The 18,680-nt window shown below is 41.8% G+C and overlaps 1 protein-coding gene across 3 annotated transcripts in view; it reads left to right on the top strand.

Moving 5' to 3' along the window:
* The first annotated feature begins 2,971 nt into the window (after positions 1-2,971).
* FAM168B (family with sequence similarity 168 member B) overlaps positions 2,972-18,680 on the top strand; it is a 35,766-nt gene continuing 20,057 nt past the window's right edge. Inside the window, exons 1-3 of one of the 3 annotated variants that reach the window (XM_043492845.1) lie at positions 2,972-3,175; positions 4,372-4,456; positions 9,766-9,846. In XM_043492845.1, coding sequence (XP_043348780.1) covers positions 9,777-9,846 — 70 coding nt within the window. In that variant the 5' untranslated portion in view covers positions 2,972-3,175; positions 4,372-4,456; positions 9,766-9,776. The remainder of the gene's footprint in view (positions 3,176-4,371; positions 4,457-9,765; positions 9,847-18,680) is intronic. The other 2 variants (XM_038415900.2, XM_043492846.1) reach the window with 2 other exon arrangements.

Raw genomic sequence — 18,680 nt, 5'->3', positions numbered from 1 at the left:
AAACTGAATAGGAGTTGTCAATGTGATGCAGCTGCAAAAGAGGTTTATATGATTCTGGGGTATATTACCAGAAGTATCTTATGTAAGTCACAGGAGATAATTATCCCACTCTACATGGCACTGGTGGAGCCCCAGCTGGAGTACTGTGTCCAGTTCTAGGAGCCACAATTTCAGAAAGAGGTGGAAAAATTGGAGAGAGTCTACAGGAGAGCAACAAAAATGATAAAAAGTTTAGCAAACCTGATCCATAAGATAAGGTTACAAAAACAGGGCTTGTTTAGTCTTGAGAAAAAATGACTAAAGGTGACCTGATAACAGCTTTCCAATATGTTAAGGACTGTTATAAAGAGGACTGGGCTCAATTGTTCTCCATGTCCAATTGTTCTCCACATCCTAGGATATGAAGTAATAGGTTTAATCTGCAGCAAGGGAGATTTAGGTTAGATATTAGGGAAAAGTCTGTAATTCTAAGGACAGTTTCAAGCACTGGACCAGGCTTCCAAGGGAGGTCACGGAGCCCCCACCACAGGAGGTTTTGAAGTAGAGGTTGGACACACAGTGGTGCTGGAACTAGCGGTGCTGTCATACCCTTAGCTTGAAGTAATAATAACAAACACCAAATAGATGGTTTCCATTATTAGCACCCCCACTATAAAAATTGTTCCTGAACCCCAGTGGGCAAACTCCATCAGGGATGGACTGGGGGCGGGGGTCCTGTCTCAGTGCAGGGGCTGGACTAGCTGACCTTTTCAGGCCCCCTCCAGTGAGGGTTACCACCTGGCCAGCATTTGAGCAGCCTGGTCAGTTTTTGAAACTATAGTAAAGAAAAAAATTGTCAGACACATAGATGAACATAATTTGTTGGGGAAGAGTCAACATAGTTTTTGTAAAGGGAAATCATGCCTCACCAATCTATTAGAATTCTTTGAGGGGTCAACAAGCATGTGGACAAGGGGGATCCAGTGGATATAGTATATTTAGATTTTCAGAAAGTCTTTGAAAAAGTCCCTCACCAAAGGCTCTTAAGCAAAGTAAGCAGTCATGGGATAAGAGGGAAGGTCCTCTCATGGATTGGTAACTGGTTAAAAGATAGGAAACAAAGGGTAGGAATAAATGGTCAGTTTTCAGAATTGAGAGAGGTAAATAGTCGTGTCCCCCAGGGGTCTGTACTGGGCCCAGTCCCATTCAACATATTCATAAATGATCTGGAAAAAGGGGTAAAGAGTGAGGTGGCAACATTTGCAGATGATACAAAAAGAAAAGGAGTACTTGTGGCATCTTAGAGACTAACAAATTTATTTGAGCATAAGCTTTCATGAGCTACAGCTCACTTCATCGGATTTTCTTTTTGCGAATACAGACTAACACGGCTGCTACTCTGAAACCTGTCAGATGATACAAAACTACTCACGATAGTTAAGTCCCAGGGAGACTGTAAAGACCTACAAAAGGATCTCTCAAAACTGCGTGTCTGGGCAATAAAATGGCAGACGAAATTCAATGTTGATACATGCAAAGTAATGCACATTAGAAAACATAATCCCAACTATACATATAAAACGATGGGGTTTAAATTAGCTGTTAACACTCAAGAAAGAGATCTTGGAGTCATTGTGGATAGTTCTCTGAAAACATCCATTCAATGTGCAGTGGCAGTCAAAAAAGCTAATAGAATGTTGGGTATCATTAAGAAAGGGATAGATAATAAGACAGAAAATATCATATTGCCTCTATATAAATCCATGGTACGCCCACATCTTAAATACTGCATGCCAATGTGGTCGCCCCATCTCAAAAAAGATATATGGGAATTGGAAAAGGTTCAGAAAAGGGCAACAAAAATTATTAGGGGTATGGAATGGCTGCCATATGAGGAGAGATTAATAAGACTGGGACTTTTCAGCTTGGAAAAAAGACGACTAAGGGAAGATATAATAGAGGTCTATAAAATCATGACTGGTGTGAAGAAAGTAAATAAGGAATTTACTCCTTCTCATAACACAAGAACTAGGGGCTACCAAATGAAATTAATGGGCAGCAGGTTTAAAACAAACAAAAGTAAGTATTTTTTTCACACAGTCAACCTGTGGAACTCCTTGCCAGAGGATGTTGTGAAGGCTAAGACTATAACAGGGTTTAAAAAAGAACTAGATAAATTCATGGAGGACAGGTCCATCAATGGCTATTAGCCAGGATGGGCAGGGATGGTGTCCCTAGCCTCTGTTTGCCAGAAGCTGGAAATGGGCGACGGGATGAATCACTTGATGATTGCCTGTTCTGTTCACTCCCGCTGGGGCCCCTGGTATTGGCCACTGTCGGCAGACAGGACACTGGGCTGGATGAACCTTTGGTCTGACCCAGTATGGCCGTTCTTATGCTCTTTTCATGGATTCGCCAGTTGCCAGAAAACTAATTTAATCCTCCACTTTTTTAATGTAGGTCTAAAAACTTTTCACTGTTATCGCAATACACGGGGATAGTGAATGTTAAAAGCTTCTGCGTCCAGCCGAAGATGCTCGGATGTTGCTGTTAAAAATAAGGAATGGCGGGAAACAGCCCATCCAAATTCAAGAAACAGACCCAATGGACCGTCTTTACGTATGAAGTGCCAGAGCGGTCACAGTCAGACACGTAGTGAATGTAGCGACTCAATGCAGTTCGGGGGGAAAGAATCCCGACCAAGATGGTCGAGGTAAGAAAACCAGGTTATTGATCTGACATCTGTGTTACTGCCCTAGATATTACAAGCCTCTGCCGGGGGGGGCGGGGGGGGCTGCTTTTTGCAGTTCAAAGGTGACAATCCCTCCAGCTCCAACGTCTATGATTTTCCCGGGGGAGGGGGAGTTTCCCTGTCACGTGGCAGGGGCGCCTCAGACGTTTCCTTGCACGTGACCCTCCTTTTCCTTCCCGTGGAGGCTTCCGGGCCAGGCGGGACCCCCTCCCCCCCCCCCGTGCGGAAGTGACGTGCAGCCGCTCGCTAGCTGCGCAGCTCTCCGGAGAGGGACGGGAAGGCGCCGCCGGGACACACAGCAGTAGGAGACTCAGGCCCCAGCCGCCGCTCTAGCTCCCGCCCCCTCCGACCGCGAGGCTCCGCCCACTCCCCCGCCCGCACCAGACACCGAGCGACAGAGCCAGAGCCAGGGCCGGGGCCGCCACCACGAAGCGCCGCAGGCCGGTGAGTGCGGGACTGCGGATGGCGCCGGCTTCCGGACCCCTCCCGCCCCCGATGGAGAATGGGGCCGGCGCCGCTGCCTCCCCTGCGGCCTGCTGGGGGGCGGGAGGCGCGAGGCGCCCAGCCTGGGGGGCCCCGGCGGCTCCGATGTCCGGGAAAGGGGAATCGCCTCTGGCCCGGGGTTTATTTACCTCCGGGCGCCCGGGTGCGGCGCCCCCCGCCCGGGCTGCGGCCAGCCGCTGCGCTCCCGTCCCTCCTGCTGGCGGGGGTGACAGCGGCCGGACTCCTCCAGCGCCCGCCGCCGAGGGCTGGGAGGCCGGGCGCTCTGCCCTTCAGGCGGGAGGCCCCGGGCCGGAGAGGCTGCCTCCCCTGGGGTTGAAAACCCTTCGGGCGCTAGCAAAGCGACAGGCCGCTTCCAGCAGCCATCGCAGGCAGCAAGCACGGCTCACAGTCAGAGGAGGCTCCTGGGCACTTTCTGTAACAGGTGTCAAAAATGGCTTGGCCTTGAGGATGGTAGTGGCCAAGTGATAGGCAAGGCATCCAGGGGTTGTCAGCCATGTTCCTTTCTTAGGCCAAGTCTACTTTTAATTTGGCCCTTTGTTTTTCTCTCCCTGCCCCCAGAGAAAGTTACTGCCCTGAAATAAAGTTTGAGGAAAAGTTAAGTTTTAGGCTGTCCTGCAACACATTGTTAGTCCTCTACTGATGTAGGCTAAATGACAGTCCTGCCAGGACCTTTATGGAAATGAGATTTGCATGCTACCGGGTGGGCAGAGTCAGCAAAATGATGTAAATAATAGTTACAGCAAATATTTCCAGTGCATGCTGAAGAATCTGCTCGCAGTCGCTGAATGTGCAGCCATGATTTAAAAAAATCTAATACGAATTGTGCTTTAATTAGACATTCCCCTGCAGTGTTTGAAATACACATCACAATTTTCTGCTGAAAAGTGTTCTTTTTATTATTCCATCTGAGAAATTATTTGTCCCTTTAGTAAAGTGCTGTTGCTTCGGAGATCAATAGTAGAACTGCACTTTAATATGTATAATTTTATAATAAATTTAAGATGTTTGTGATCTAATTTGACTAGATTTTTTCTGAATTAATATAATTTCATAGACTTCTAATTGCACGTCTCATAAAACATACAGCTTCCCAACCTGTGCTTTTTGTGGCCATAATTATGTATTTCAACTTCCAGGTTGAAAGACAGGAAGAATTAGAAATGCTTTTTTAGGTTCCATCTCTGTGGGGAACTCATGACAGTTGCTTCTCATTTCTAAAAGATGTGCAGAATCGAGTTAAAACTAACTTTAGGAAAGCACCCTTGTAGGCTAATAACTTACCAAAAAGAAGAAATGTTGTCTTAAGTATACATATATATTGAAGGAGTTTCATTCTTTAAGTATTCATTTTTTCCCTTCCACCTGAAAATCTGTTAACTGCCCAAAATCAGCAGAGGGGGTAGATTTTTTTTTTTTGGTAGGACTCTGATTATCAAGGAACTGGAGGCTCAATTACCCAATCATACTTTCTCTCAAATTATATAACCTATCTCCTCAATTATGTCATGAGGCACAAAAAAAAAATCCTGTTAAACTCTGATTCTATGTGTGATCAGTGTACCACTGGACTAGTCTGAGAGGACTTCGCTTCAAATGTAGCTAATGGAAATTCTACATGAAGAAGTACTAAGTGAGTAGGTTAACATTTTTCTTATATAGGGAGATTCATTGCCATTCTTCTTGAGGAAAAATATCCTCCAGCTCTTTTGCATTATGTATTTACACTGCTGGAAAGGTATAATAATGTAAATAAATTACAAATGATGCTTGTTAATCCTCAGGTTCTTGCATTGCCTGTCAGTTTATACCACAATTTGCTTTAATAACTGATGGGTTAAATCTGCACATGTAAATGGCTTCCTGTAATTTTAAAATTTCCTGTAATGCATAATCATAATGTTTTGTGTTCTCAGATACGAGTGCAAATAGAGACTAGATAATGTTAGTTTGTGTTTCAGCTTTGCAATTCAACCTGGATGCTGTTCTCACCTGTGTCGCACGTTTTCTATGCAATTTTGGGAAGTCACTTAATCCCTCTCCCTCCATATTTTTTTTTTAGTGGTTCTAAATTTTTTAAAGGTTGGGTTTTTTTTTTTTGTTTTTTTTTTTTTTGGTGTGTGTTTTTAAATGGGGATAATACTTTTCATGGGGGGAAGTGGAGGCTTAATATTTCTGAAGTGTTTTAAGGTCCTTGGATGGAGCTATATAAATGCAAAGTATACCTAAACATTTAAAACAGTGCAGGAAGTGCTCTCCTGGAAATTGGAAATTTCCAGCAGTGCAGACCCCCTAGTAGTGATGAAATAAATCATGACTGCAACATGCATAGGGGTTTGCACGGTTTCATGGACCTCAGTGACTGAAGTCTTGGCAAAACACCATGTAGCTAAGGTTTTAGCCAATGTCCGCTGTTTCAGGGCAAAACAATCCTGAATTCTGGTCTTTGATTGTAGATAATGGAGGAACTGGTTTGTGAAATTAAAAGGTCTCTAAACATTGTATTGTTGATTTTGGAAGTTCCTTGAATTATTTAAAGCTTTACATTTCTAGGTTAAGCTTCATAGAGATGAAATCAATGAGCAAAATCTGAAAACACCTGATGTAAAGTTGAGCAAGGGAGGAAGTTTGACTGTAGTCAGAAATATATTGACAGACCAACAAACACAAATCACAAGTGGAAACTTAGAATTTGCAACGTGGATTCTAAAAGTGATCCAGAATAGCTAAATGTTAAATATTTTGAATGTTTCCTTGAACTCTACAGGTCGGGTGTTGAATGAAAATATAGTGGATTATAGTACACTTGTGCCTTTGGGAAGCAGCCCCTTTAAGTGAGATTCTTCCCAACTCCTGTGATGTGGAGCATCTAATGAAATGAGTACAAAGCAACGTTTAGCAGATTGTTATAGTTCTGCAATTGAGGTGTAGCTGATTTTTTTAAATTCTAAGCTGTGGTTAAATATAATAAAGCTGCTAACCTTTTTAGAAGCCTTACAGTTTTGTTTTTTCGTGTATCTTTGTGTAGGAGTAGTCTTAGAAATACATACTTAACTCCTATGATCCATCCTAGAAACACTTTCTCAGCTCTAACTGTAGTAGAGGTATTTTCCAGCACCTAAATCAGGTTAACCAAAACAATTTCAGCTATAGCAGCCTGTCTGCACATGCTCAGCTTCCTGGAACATTAGTTGGGGTGGGGAGAGGGGAAGGGGAATGAAGTTTTCTGCATGTTGGTCTCTGCCCAAAGGTGAGATTTGGCAAACTTGAGCAAAAAGGGAGGGGGGGGGGAATAAATTTTTCCCTATTAAACATTTCCAAGCATACTTCAGAATAAGCTACATATAAAATGACTGAATAAAATCTAGCAATATAGAAAAGGCTGGGGGGTTGTAACCCCCAGGAGGAGACCGCGTGATTTCTAGCACACAAACACGTTGGGTTCTTCACCTGAAGATGTGGAAAGGATTATTTTTCACTGAGTTGAGTTGTGTCTAAGGCTCAGTCCATGGTTGGAAGACCTGTAAGCATTTTTCTATACTGGTATAGCTCCATCCAGTGGTGGAAGCTGCTGTTTAAACACCATAATTGTACAAACACCTGCCGTGTCCAACTGCAGCTTCCTTTGTTGTTAGCACAAATGGGCGGGCCTACATTGGTTCAGATACATGTGTGCAAACTTTCCAAGTATGGATGCCTCCAAAATGGAAGAACTTGACATAGTATTAATAACAGCTCTGTACTTCCCACAAAGAGGCTGTGTGATGCAATTTAAGGCCTTACTTGTCTGGAGTCCCCTTTGTGCTGGCTCGGTACTCTGCATTTCAGTTGATGAGATGCCCTGCTGGAGTTGCTGTCTCACCTGTTTTTGTCCAGTTTCTCTAGAATTCTCTTTTCTGGGTTTGTTTTTCAGCTTTTCCCAAGTTGCATGTTCTTCAGCTCTCTTGCTTATTTATGACCATGCAGTTTTAGTTTTTTTTTTTACTATTCTCTCACCCTTCCATTGAATACTCTTACTGCTTCTTTCCTTCCCCAGAAGTCTCCCATGCTACTTAGCACTGTTGCCTCCCAGTTACTGTAGAGATTGGGGAGGGCTGCACTTTGAAAGAGAAGGTCACAGAGCTCAGGGCACCAGAGAGAGGGAGAGATTTGTGGTAGCCCTGCATGTGTGAACGCAGAGGAGTGGCCATCTCTCAGGGCATTCACTCCATGATTTGGAAATACCAGGACTAAAGGAAAGCTGGGATCTCATGGGGTTTTTTTAAGGCCAAAAAGGCAGAATGTTTTAAAACATTAAAAGGGGGACAAAGATGGAAATAGGAAGGCAAAGAGGTGCAGGGATGAGAAGAGAATGTACAACAGGAAAGATGTGCTGATGTGTAAGTGGATGAAAGTTAATTGATTTACAAAAGAGTGAGAAAGACAAAGTAAAATGGCACAGACTAGTGAAATATTAATCCTTAAACCCTACTGTGATTGTATGGAAAATATCCCACAGCTTTGTACATGGAAGAGAGGGTGAGTCAGGAAGTGTTATAGAATGTTGTTGCTAATGGGAATTAGGTCAAATTGCTCCTTTATAGTTTGGCAGGTAGTAAATGCAGCTGCAGGTAATGTTCCTTAATAGGCAACGTAAATGGTGGGTTACTGTTGTTTAACTTAGTTTTTAAATGGACTTTATCCAATATCCTGAGTGCTGTTTTGATTTTTCTCTGCTGGAGGTTTGCCCACTCTTTTTTTTAAAAAAAAGTAATGTTTGTATTTCTATTAGATAGTGCCATTTTCTATGGTATTTTGGATTTTCTATTAAACTTGATAAAGTAGATGCTTTTGTGGAAAGCATAGTGAATTTCTGTTTGCACAAATTCAAGGGGCTTCTTTGCTTATCATGCTGTGTTCTAGAAACAGTATTTTAATGAAGAACTGTACTCTTTACACATCTTAAAAATCTGGCTGACTCTTTTTTTTTTTTTTATTTATACTGTTTGATTGCTTGCACTCATTCATCTTAGCTAGTGAAGCTACAGTGGCCAGTTTAACTTTAACTCCCCTATAGTAGTATAACAGTGAGTCTTCAATGCTGCAGGTAATGTTTTAGTTACTGAAACTCTTTATTTAGCTTCATAAACTTTCTATACTCAAAGTTTTGTGACAGTTTTGGGCCTAAGCTAGTAGCATGTCCCTTCATATAACATTTACAGGTCAAGCAATAGAGAACGGGAGGGACACAAGGATGCATCCGATGAAGTGAGCTGTAGCTCACGAAAGCTTATGCTCTAATAAATTTGTTAGTCTCTAAGGTGCCACAAGTACTCCTTTTCTTTTTGCGAATACAGACTAACACGGCTGCTACTCTGAAACAAGGATAATGGAATGGCTAGTTCTGGTAGCATGCCCATTTTGCTACCAGATATTATTTTAAGTGAAGGATTGGTACTAATGGACTGAAAAGAGGAGACATAGCTGCAAACATATTTAAAACAGAGGACTGGGATAATGTGACAAACTTAGAGAAACTCAGTTTTTTAAAAATTTAAAAGCGGTACAATTAACTGAACACATAGTCTTGTTTCTAAAAAATCTGTAACAGAGAATTTTTTATTTTTAGAATGTGCCATACTGACAGTTTGAGACTGGAATCCCTTATAAATAAAAAAATTAGAGACTTTCTTGCAGTCTTGCTAATACCTCAACCTTACAATATCTGCTCTAGAAGTGGGAGCATGGTTTAGCAACTGTACCTGTTAAGCTTTTTGCTTTTCTGCTAATTATGGCTACTTTTGAGATTTGGGCACTTATCCAAAAACAACTGGCCTGAAATCCCAAATCATTTCTGAAGAACCAGTAGATAACTTTTTCTTAGATCAGTACTGATTAGACTAAACTTGAACATGTGAATTGTGGTGCTGTTTTCATACTAATTCTGAGCCATTTAGTGTAGAACCTTTTTTCCAGCTATTTTATTTATTTCTTAGGCTATTGACACTTCAGGAACTTAAATTTGAGAGATTTAGAATTCCATGCGAAAGGGATTCATTTATGTTATAGCATTTACTCCACGGTGCCAAGAGAAGCAGTAGCAGAGTGTAACTCTTCGGATATCAGACATAATCTTGCAGTAGAGAAAGCCAAGATTGAGATGGGGGTGCACATAAATGGAGAAGGCAAGGCGAGTGGGAAGCTGAAGCAGTGTTTGAATGGTAGTGAATGCTAGTTTGAGACAGTTAGGTGGTTTTATACTCGCTTGGATAGCGGGGGATATGGGCACAATTTGAAAATAGTACACTCGACCAGTGGGGAAATACATTGCTCATTAGTAACCACTCCTTTAGTGGACTGAGGGGAAAAAACATTCTTAGAAACTTTTATACAGGTGTGTTTCTCTAGCTGCAGTTTAAAACGTTGATGGCCGGGATGGGTGGTAGAAATGTGCACTTTCCTTCCCACCGATTGCATTTAAACTCCTACAAGAATTCTAGGGACTCCATATGCTTGGTTAAGTCGATCTGATTATGTTCTTGTTTCCTTTTCAGTTATTGAAATCATGAATCCTGTTTATAGCCCTGGATCTTCTGGGGTTCCCTATGCAAATGCCAAAGGAATTGGTTATCCAGGTAAACTGAATTTCTGCTTTGTTTTCTTTCAAAGGGATGTCTGTGGGTTGTTCATTATAACCCAGTCAGTGTAGACACTCAGGTGACTCGTGAATGTTTACATACCTTCTGATAACTTTCACTCACCAAGTTTATACTTCAAGAATAGATCACCTTGATCGATCGGTCCTTCAGCCCTCTTATAGATTGCACCGATCACATCAAGAATAGATTGGGCATTTAAGTGATTTTGTGTTGTATTTTGTGTTCCTTAAACTAGTCTGGAAAAAAGCTAACCTTAGGGGCTGTAACTAAATTTAAAATTAATGGCCCGAAGAGAAACAACTTGGTCTATTTCCCCATTGCTGGCTGACAATTTCTTTTTATATCCTATAATTTTTTTTATTAGGCATTGGCAGTCGTGCGCCACAAATACAAAACAAAAAGAGACAATGCCAGTGCCAAAGATTTTTAAAGAATATTTTAGTGATGCCAAAATTATAGGGTTCTGTGCATTTCCCTTATTTTCTTTTTCCACTCCTGTTATGAGGTTTTCTTTCTGCTTCTCATCCCCATGCCCTCCTCCTTTCTCACAATCCAGTGCTTAGTTTGAGTAGGCGTGGCTTCTGAAGCCTCGAGGAGTTCAGAAGTAACATAAGATCATTAAAAAGAAAAGTACTCCTTTTCTTTTTGTGGATACAGACTAACACGGCTGCTACTCTGAAATAAGACCATTAGTTAAGCCTATCCAGAGTTCAATGAAAGTGTGTGATGTGAAGAAATATTTAAACATTTTTCTGCCATGAAGTATTTCAAGTGATTATTCTACTATTACATAACTATAGATATGAGAAGTATAGCCCTTTTAGGGCAGGAATTGCTCTCTACATGATTTTTTTTTTGTTGCTCTGTCCATTCTGCTTTTAAATGTTCAAAGTGATAGAATTTATAACTTCCATTGAAAACTGTTGTCCAATTTAACAAGTGTTACTGTCGGGAACTTGTTTTAGTTTCTTCCTGTTTATTTATATGCTGTTCAGTCATACTAAATCCATTATTTGTGTTCACATCCTTCAAATATTTATAGGTATTTGTGTGTCTGCTTAGCCAAATTATGCATAAAATAATTAATCTTCTCATAATTAAATTCTTCCAATACCCTAATTTTGTTGCTCTTCTCTGAATCTCTTTCAATTTACATATCTTTCTTGCACTGAGGTACTGTTGTAATAATTGGGCCTACAGGTTTACTGTAATTGCAAGCTCAATTGTAAAAAGTATGTAAATTTGTAAAATGTCAGAATAACCTATAAAAAGCAAATGTTAATAGAAAAAATGAGTGAAACTTAATTAGTCTAAACAAAAAAAGCCTCCTGATGATCACTCAAGGACTCTTAAGATCACTCTTGGAAAACAAAATGTAGAACTGAAAAGTAATAAACCAAAATTAGTGTGTCAAATATTAGTTTTAATTAGTGGACAAAACAACAAGTGCTAGGGCTATTCCAGATATCTTTCCTTGTTTGGGTCCTTAAAAAAGATTTTTTTTGGGGGGGAGGGAGAGGTGGAATAGGGAAGCACAGATTGAGCCTTCTGGAGTGAGTTTCACCATCATGGCGGCCTCCCCTACCATCTCCTGGGACCCTGGGCCTTCATACTAATGTAGAGGGATGTCCTGACCAGATCGGGCTAGAGCGGGATCCAGGTGACACCACCATCCCTACCAGTTACAGCTGAATTCCAAATACCACCAGAGATGAAACTGGATCAGACTTCAGCAGCAGCAACAGCTCCAACCCATCTCCACTAACTTCTCTTTTACCCAAAAGGACAGTGATTACCCTCTAAGCAAGGGTTTTTCATTTTAAAACTCTCCAGCTAAAGGAAGGGGGAACAAAAAAGTTGGTATCTTTAATAAAAGATTAAGGATTTTTAGTGGTGGTTGCCATGGTACAAAGCAGGTTAATATCTTTGTATATCAATCCCCAAACCTTAGTTAACATTGTTTAATGTTGTACAGTGATTGGGTTATGTGAACATCTTTGGGCCCCTGTACTACATCTAAATTAATACAACACTGCTCTGAACGGAAAGTAACATTCCAGATAGAATCATAGAATCATAGAATTCTATGTGATGTATAGACTGCATCTATTGCCTATTCTTCTGCTAAATCTTCCAACTGTAAATATTTTGTTGACTACTATGACAAGGAAATAAAATTATGGTTTTTACTGCCCCAGGAAAAACTAGTTAGTCCCATTTAAGGCATTTTCTGTTTTAAAATCTTTCATTAATGCACACCACATTACATTTAGTCTCAATTACATATTCAAATTGTGGTTACATAAGGCAGTGGATTTGTAGATTAATTTAGGGTTGTACAACTCAAAACTTCAGGGGGTGCAATATTACTATATGTAATTTATAATACTGACCTTCGGAATGTCTGTGTACATTTTGGTTCAGTATTTTCTCAAAGAAATTATACATGTCATGGCTCATTTCAGTTTAATATTGTATAAACAAAAGTCAAACATTTGATTACATGAAAATGACAATTCAGAGTTGTAGGCTTGAAGCATTAAGCAGAAACATGCAGAGTTGCAGATTACCTGTCCAGGTCCATTTGTCCATACAGCATTCTGTAGCAGAAGATCAACATTGGTGTAGTGGATAGACCAGGGGTTGGCAATCTATGGCACGCTACTCTCTGCTGGACCCCCCACCGCTCTCTCCTTGCAGGGCAGGCAAGCTTCTCCCTTCCCCCGCCTCTTCCCCCAGCTTGCTGGGTTCCTCCTCCTCCCTCCCTCCCTGCGGCTGATCAGCTGATGGCCCTTGCTATGGAGGGGGAGAGGTAAAAGCGGAGCCGCCTCTCTCTGCTTTGGGGACCTTGGAGAAGGGTGTGGAATCGGGGCATATCCCCTCCAGCCCCCTGCTGTGAGCCGCTCAGGGCAGGGGGCTGGGAGACCCCCAGGACCTCAGCCCACACACTCCAGCCCTCTGCCCTGACCCCTGAACCCTCCTCTCACACACCCAGCCCTGACTCTGGCATTCCCCCCCCCCCCCCCACATACCCAGCCCCCTGCCCTGACTCCTGCATCCCCCACATCCCCAATCCCACCCTGAGCACTAAACGGGAGCTCCTGCATGGCTCCCCCCATTCCCACCTGCACCCCTCGCACCAAATGGGAGCTGCTGAGGTAAGCGCTCCACACCCAAAACTCCTGCCCCAACCCTGAGCCCCCTCCCTCATTCTAGCTCCTGCCAGACCCTGCACCCCAACCTCCAGCCTGCTCCTTCACCCCCAGCCCTGTTCTCAGCACGCTCCCACCTTCATCGCAGTGCAGAAAGAGGAAGAGAGTGGCTAGAACCAGGGAGAAGGTAGGTACCTACTCTATGTGGATAGGGCCGTGACTCCAGACTGGCAGCAGGCTGAGCAGGGCCGGCAGCCGGGACCCTGGCTGGCAGGAGCCGGCGGATGGAACCCCAGACGGACAGCGGGCTGAGCGGCAGCGGGTTGAGCTGCTCAGCCCGCTGCTGGTCTGGGGTCCTGGCCGTCAGCCCCGCTCAGCCCGCTGCCGGTCTGGGGTTCTGGCTGCCTGCCCCTTGCCAGCCGGGCTCCTGCCCACAGGCCCCGCTCAGCCCACTGCCAGCCTAGGGGAATGGAACCCCAGGCCAGCAACGGGCTGAGCAGCCCGGTGGCGTAAGATCAGCATTTTAATTTAATTTTAAATGAAGCTGATTAAATGTTTTGAAAACCTTGTTTACATACGACAATAGTTTAGTTGTATAACATACAGACTTAGAGAGAGAGACCTAAAATATGTTAAAATGTATTATTGGCACGCGAAACCTTAAATTAAAGTGAATAAATGAAGACTCTGTACACCACTTCTAAAATGTTGCCAACCCCTGGGATAGACCAAGCTTATTTCTCAGTTCTGAATGGATGTATCTGGAGTTTGAGAAGACTTGTTTGAGAAGACTTGCTGAACCTGCTAGATATTAATGCAGTTTTTCCCAGTTTCTCTCTTTGAATCAAGTTTAAGATGGTATTTACCAGCACCCTGTCCTAAACTAGTTTTTCCCATGGGAAATTGCCAGCCCTCACTATAACAAAGTTCATGTGTCTAGTAAGACTTCAGGTTATTGAAATAACTTAAAATAATAGTTCAACAGTTGCTGTACAGAATATTTCAGAGTTGAACGGCTATAGAAACAGTCTTTGAAAAACGTTGCTATCATTTTCATTGGTTATTATATTACTTACTTTAATTGATGTTACAGCTTTCCATCCAGGGTGCATGATTTTCATCATGATTTAAATCGGCAAGCTGCAAACTTTTAAATAATTTGATTTTTAAATTGTGTTTTGCATTTGTACTTCAATTATTTTCCTAAGAAAAGGTTTATTTTTTGATTAGTATAACCATAAAACATATTTGCAACCAAATGTAGTCTTTACAACACTAAATTTGGTACTTTTTGCTAACTAGGAGTATACAAGATACCCACACACACTTGTTTAAGCAATTCTATAGCCAAACAAGTTTATTCAGAGTCTATTTTTTTACGTTTATTCTGTTAGAAAATGGTGAATTATGTATTTTAGATTTTTTTACTTAGAATTTGTCAGGCTACATGAGATGGAAATTGGAATTAACTTACAAAATCAGTATTTTAAAATTTTTTGTTAAATAAAATAACCTTAAATGAGCTGGATACCTAAAGAGAGAGTGTAACACATGTTTAAAACTCATTTAAACAAAGGAAATATTAACTGTAGTTAGTGAGTTGATTGTTTCTGATCACCAGGGGCCAGATTTTCAAAGGAATTTAGGTGCCTGAAGATGCAGATAGGTGCATAGTGGGATTTTTCAGAAGCACCTGAGCAAGAGGTTGCTGAGTTCCCTTCAGATCAGTGGGAGTTACTTAGGCTCCTGACATGCTTAGGTGCTTAATGTGATTTTTAGAAGTACTTATCTGTTTCCCCATGATATTGATCACCTTTGTAAAGCACTTTGGGATCGATAGATGAAAAAGGTAACAGGTAGTTGGTATTATATGCATCTTTAGGTGCCTAAATACCTTGGGGAAAATCCGGCCCTTCTCTATTTTGTTTTTAGAATTGGTAGATCTCATCCCCTTCCACTTGCCTTTATTCATAGATTGGAAGAGGAAAAACAAGTGTTGCTGTTCTTTCAACTCAGTTTCTCAACTGTGAATGAACTAGTCCAAACAGAGAGTATTTTCTCTGCACCTGCTAACTAAACAGAAGCCAGAAGAAATTGAGGCAAAATCTTTACTGTATAAGACAAAGTATATACATTTCAAAAATGTGTGTACCGTATATACTCATTCATAAGCTGAATATTTTTGGTAAAAAAGTGACTCATCAAAGAGCAGGGGTCAGTTTATAAATGGGCCTACACCAAAATTAGATGATTTTAAACTCTGAAATCATTGAATTGAATATCTAATACATTGTCGTTTTGTTTACCTGGAGCATCTGCAGGCATGGAGCCCCTCAGCTCTGGGGCTCCATGCCTGCAGATGCTCCAGGTAAACAAAATGTCCCAAACTGCCAGTGGCTTACCCTGATGGGCTGGGAGCCAAAGTTTGCCAACCCCTGAAATGTAGAGTCAGCTTATGAAAGGGTCATAGTTTTTACTATTTTTACCTATCCATCTTGGGGGGTTGGCTTTTAAACGAATGGGCTAATGAAAGAGTATATATGGTAGTTAAAGCTGTATCCTGTAAATTTATTAAAACTTGATGACTCTCTGATGTAGCAAATTTAATTGATTTTTAGTAGATTATAGTACATTTAGTTAGTAACCTAAATTGTCAATTTCATCATTTAATTTTAAACAGGATAGTAACCTCAGAACTTTTACTAATTTTTTCTTTTTAGTGTTTGAATATATATTTAGTGCCAAGCTTTGTTTACTGGTTTTATTTAGCTTTGTGTTGTCTGAATATAGATTTTTCATATTTCAGTTAATCATTCAGGGAATTAAACAGGATGAATTCAGTTAAATTGATAAAATGATTTATAAAAATCTCAGGTAAATCTAATGCTGTAAAGTGGTATATTGACAGATTAAATTAAATTACTATATCTTGTCTAGTTCAGGTTTAAAGGGTACAAAACATGCTCTGTTAAGTAAATGATGAAGGCTGGGATGTGTTTAATAAAATATAGACACTTTTAGTCACTGCATGACTAAAACATCTCTGGCCTCCTTTTTGATAAGACCACTGATTCTCTGTTCAAAACTGCTGAATTTAGCAGGATGTTCTGATGCTGAACTGGTCTCTATTTTTAGAAGGCATACTTTATCTAAAGGCAGTGATGTCTGTATAAATACCAAACACGGGAAAGGGTTTTTGGGACTAAAACTGTTAAGAAGGGTATTTAGGAAGGATTACAGTAACACATGAGTAGTCAAGAATGAAAACATTTGATTTAAAGACTAGTGGGTTGTGGGAAGAAGTTGCTTAATCTGCTACTTACATTGTGCTGTTTGTTTACATTTCATATGAGTAATTTCCTCTAGGAGTGTCTTGTTTTAGTTCCGTCGGAATTTTTACTGTGGAGCTAAGCCTATAAAATAAGAATTGAGGATTGAAAAGCTAATACAACTTTAAAAATAGTAGTGTTAGGTGTCAAGTTTATAATTAAAGCATTTGGTTTTTAATTAACACCTGAAGTTAGTGAAATAATATAGTTTTGTAACCCTCAGTCATTTGTTGACACTATGGATAAAAATATTTTCTTTTAAATACAAAAAAAATCATTTTAAAATCAGATTTTAAAAACTTTCTAAAGTTTGAAATTTGACAACGTATGTCAAGGCCTACAATTATCTAATAGAAAAAGCAGTAGTGTTTGCGGCCAATTTTTTAAGAAAGTCAAACCACTGAACTGATGAAGTCGCTGGCTAAACACCTGGAACCAAAGCTTGTTGAAGTGACAAACAAGCTTTTGCCAACAGTGCCCTCTACTGCAGATGCAGAAAGAATATTTTCTTTCCAGTTTATTGAATGGAACAAATTGAATGACTGGTTCAAAGTTGGGAGTTGAAAAAGCAAGAAAGCTTTTTTCCTCTCCAGTCTATGAATAGAAACAAAGTGAGAGGATGAGAGCTGCTAAAATCTTGAAGGACATGAGGACCAAAACCAGTCACTTCACTAACTGCTGATATTTCTTTGTTTAATCATTTTTGAAAGGAAAACCATGTTTTGATGATGATTTATTGTGTCCAGCACATTTTAAGCTAGTTTTATTGAACAAAAAAGCTTAAAATGCTGTTTTTATGCATTTAGTTGCATTGGATTTCCATCCAAATAGAGCTTGATACAAATGAGGAGAGGCTGAGGAAACTGGGATTATTTAGTCTGCAGAAGAGAAGAAGGGGATTTGATAGCTGCTTTCAACTACCTGAAAGGGAGTTCCAAAGAGGATGGATCTAGACCGGGGTGGGCAAACTTTTTGACCCGAGGGCCACATCGGCGTTGTGAAACTCTATGGAGGGCTGGGTAGGGAAGGCTGTGTCTCCCCAAGTGGTCTGGCCCCCGCCTCCTATCCGCCCCTTCCCGCGCCCTGACTACCCTCCGCAGAACCCCTGACCCATCCACCCCCCTGCTCCTCGTCCCCTGACCGCCCCCAGCCCTAACAACCTCCCCCCCCCCCCCCCCGGGACTCCAGCCCATATCCAGCTCACCCTGCTCCCTGTCCCCCAACTGCCCCGATCCCTATCCACACACCCACCCCCAGACAGGCCCCCCGGGACTCCCATGCCTATCCAACCCCCCCGTCCCCTGATCCCTTTTTCAAAATCTCTGCCCTATCCAACCTTCCCCTGCTCCCTATCTCCTGACTGCCCTGACCCCTATCCACACCCCTGACAGGCCCCCTGGGTCTCCCATGCCTATCCAAGCCCCCGGTCCCCATCCCCTGACTGCCCTCTGGAACCCCCTGCCCCTTGTCCAATCCCTCTGCTCCCCTCCCCCTTACCATGCTGCTAAGAGCGGCAGGAGCTCGCAACCCCACTGTCTGGCTGGAGCCAGCCGTGCTGCCCGGCAGGAGGAACGGGCCAGAGCGCTGGCGGCGCACTGAGGCTGCGGGGGACAGTGAGAGAGGGGCCGGGAGCTAACCTCCCCGGCCAGGAGCTCAGGGACTGGGCAGGACGGTCTAGTGGGCCGGATGTGGCCCATGGGCCGTAGTTTGCCCGCCTCTGACCTAGACTGTTCTCAATGGTAGCAGATGACAGAACAAGGAGTAATGGTCTCAAGTTGCAGTGGGGGAGGTTTAGGTTGGATATTAGGAAAAACTTTTTCGCCAGGAGGGTGGTGAAGCACTGGAATGGATTACCTAGGGAGGTGGTGGAATCTCCTTCGTTTGAGGTTTTTAAGGTCAGGCTTGCAAAGCCCTGGCTGGCATGATTTAGTTGGGGATTGGCCCTGCTTTGAACAGGGGGTTGGACTAGATGACCTCCTGAGGTCCCTTCCAACCCTGATATTCTATGATTCTATGAAATCACAAGTAAAAAGTTTTGTAGTAAAGAAGAAATGAATTCTTTATTAATGTAACAAAAAATGTAAAAATTAAGAATTTGAATAAATGTAACTGAAGCAATTACTGCTTAATAAGTGTATAGATATAGGTATCCTCCCGGTTAGCAAAAAGAAGCACCACATTTAGCATAAAGGCTGTATTTAGTTGTAAGTTAACATGTTTTAATGGTTACCGACCAAGGAAAATAACTACAAAATACAAATGCAAAACACTATTGAAATGGATTTAAATCAAGGTTTCCTGCTTGCTGGTTTAAGTTATCAATTTTAAT

Source organism: Dermochelys coriacea, chromosome 9, assembly GCF_009764565.3.
Source record: "Dermochelys coriacea isolate rDerCor1 chromosome 9, rDerCor1.pri.v4, whole genome shotgun sequence".
Taxonomy (NCBI): Eukaryota; Metazoa; Chordata; order Testudines; family Dermochelyidae; genus Dermochelys; species Dermochelys coriacea.
Note: the sequence above shows the minus strand (reverse complement) of the source record. Positions and strands in the feature narration are given on the sequence as shown.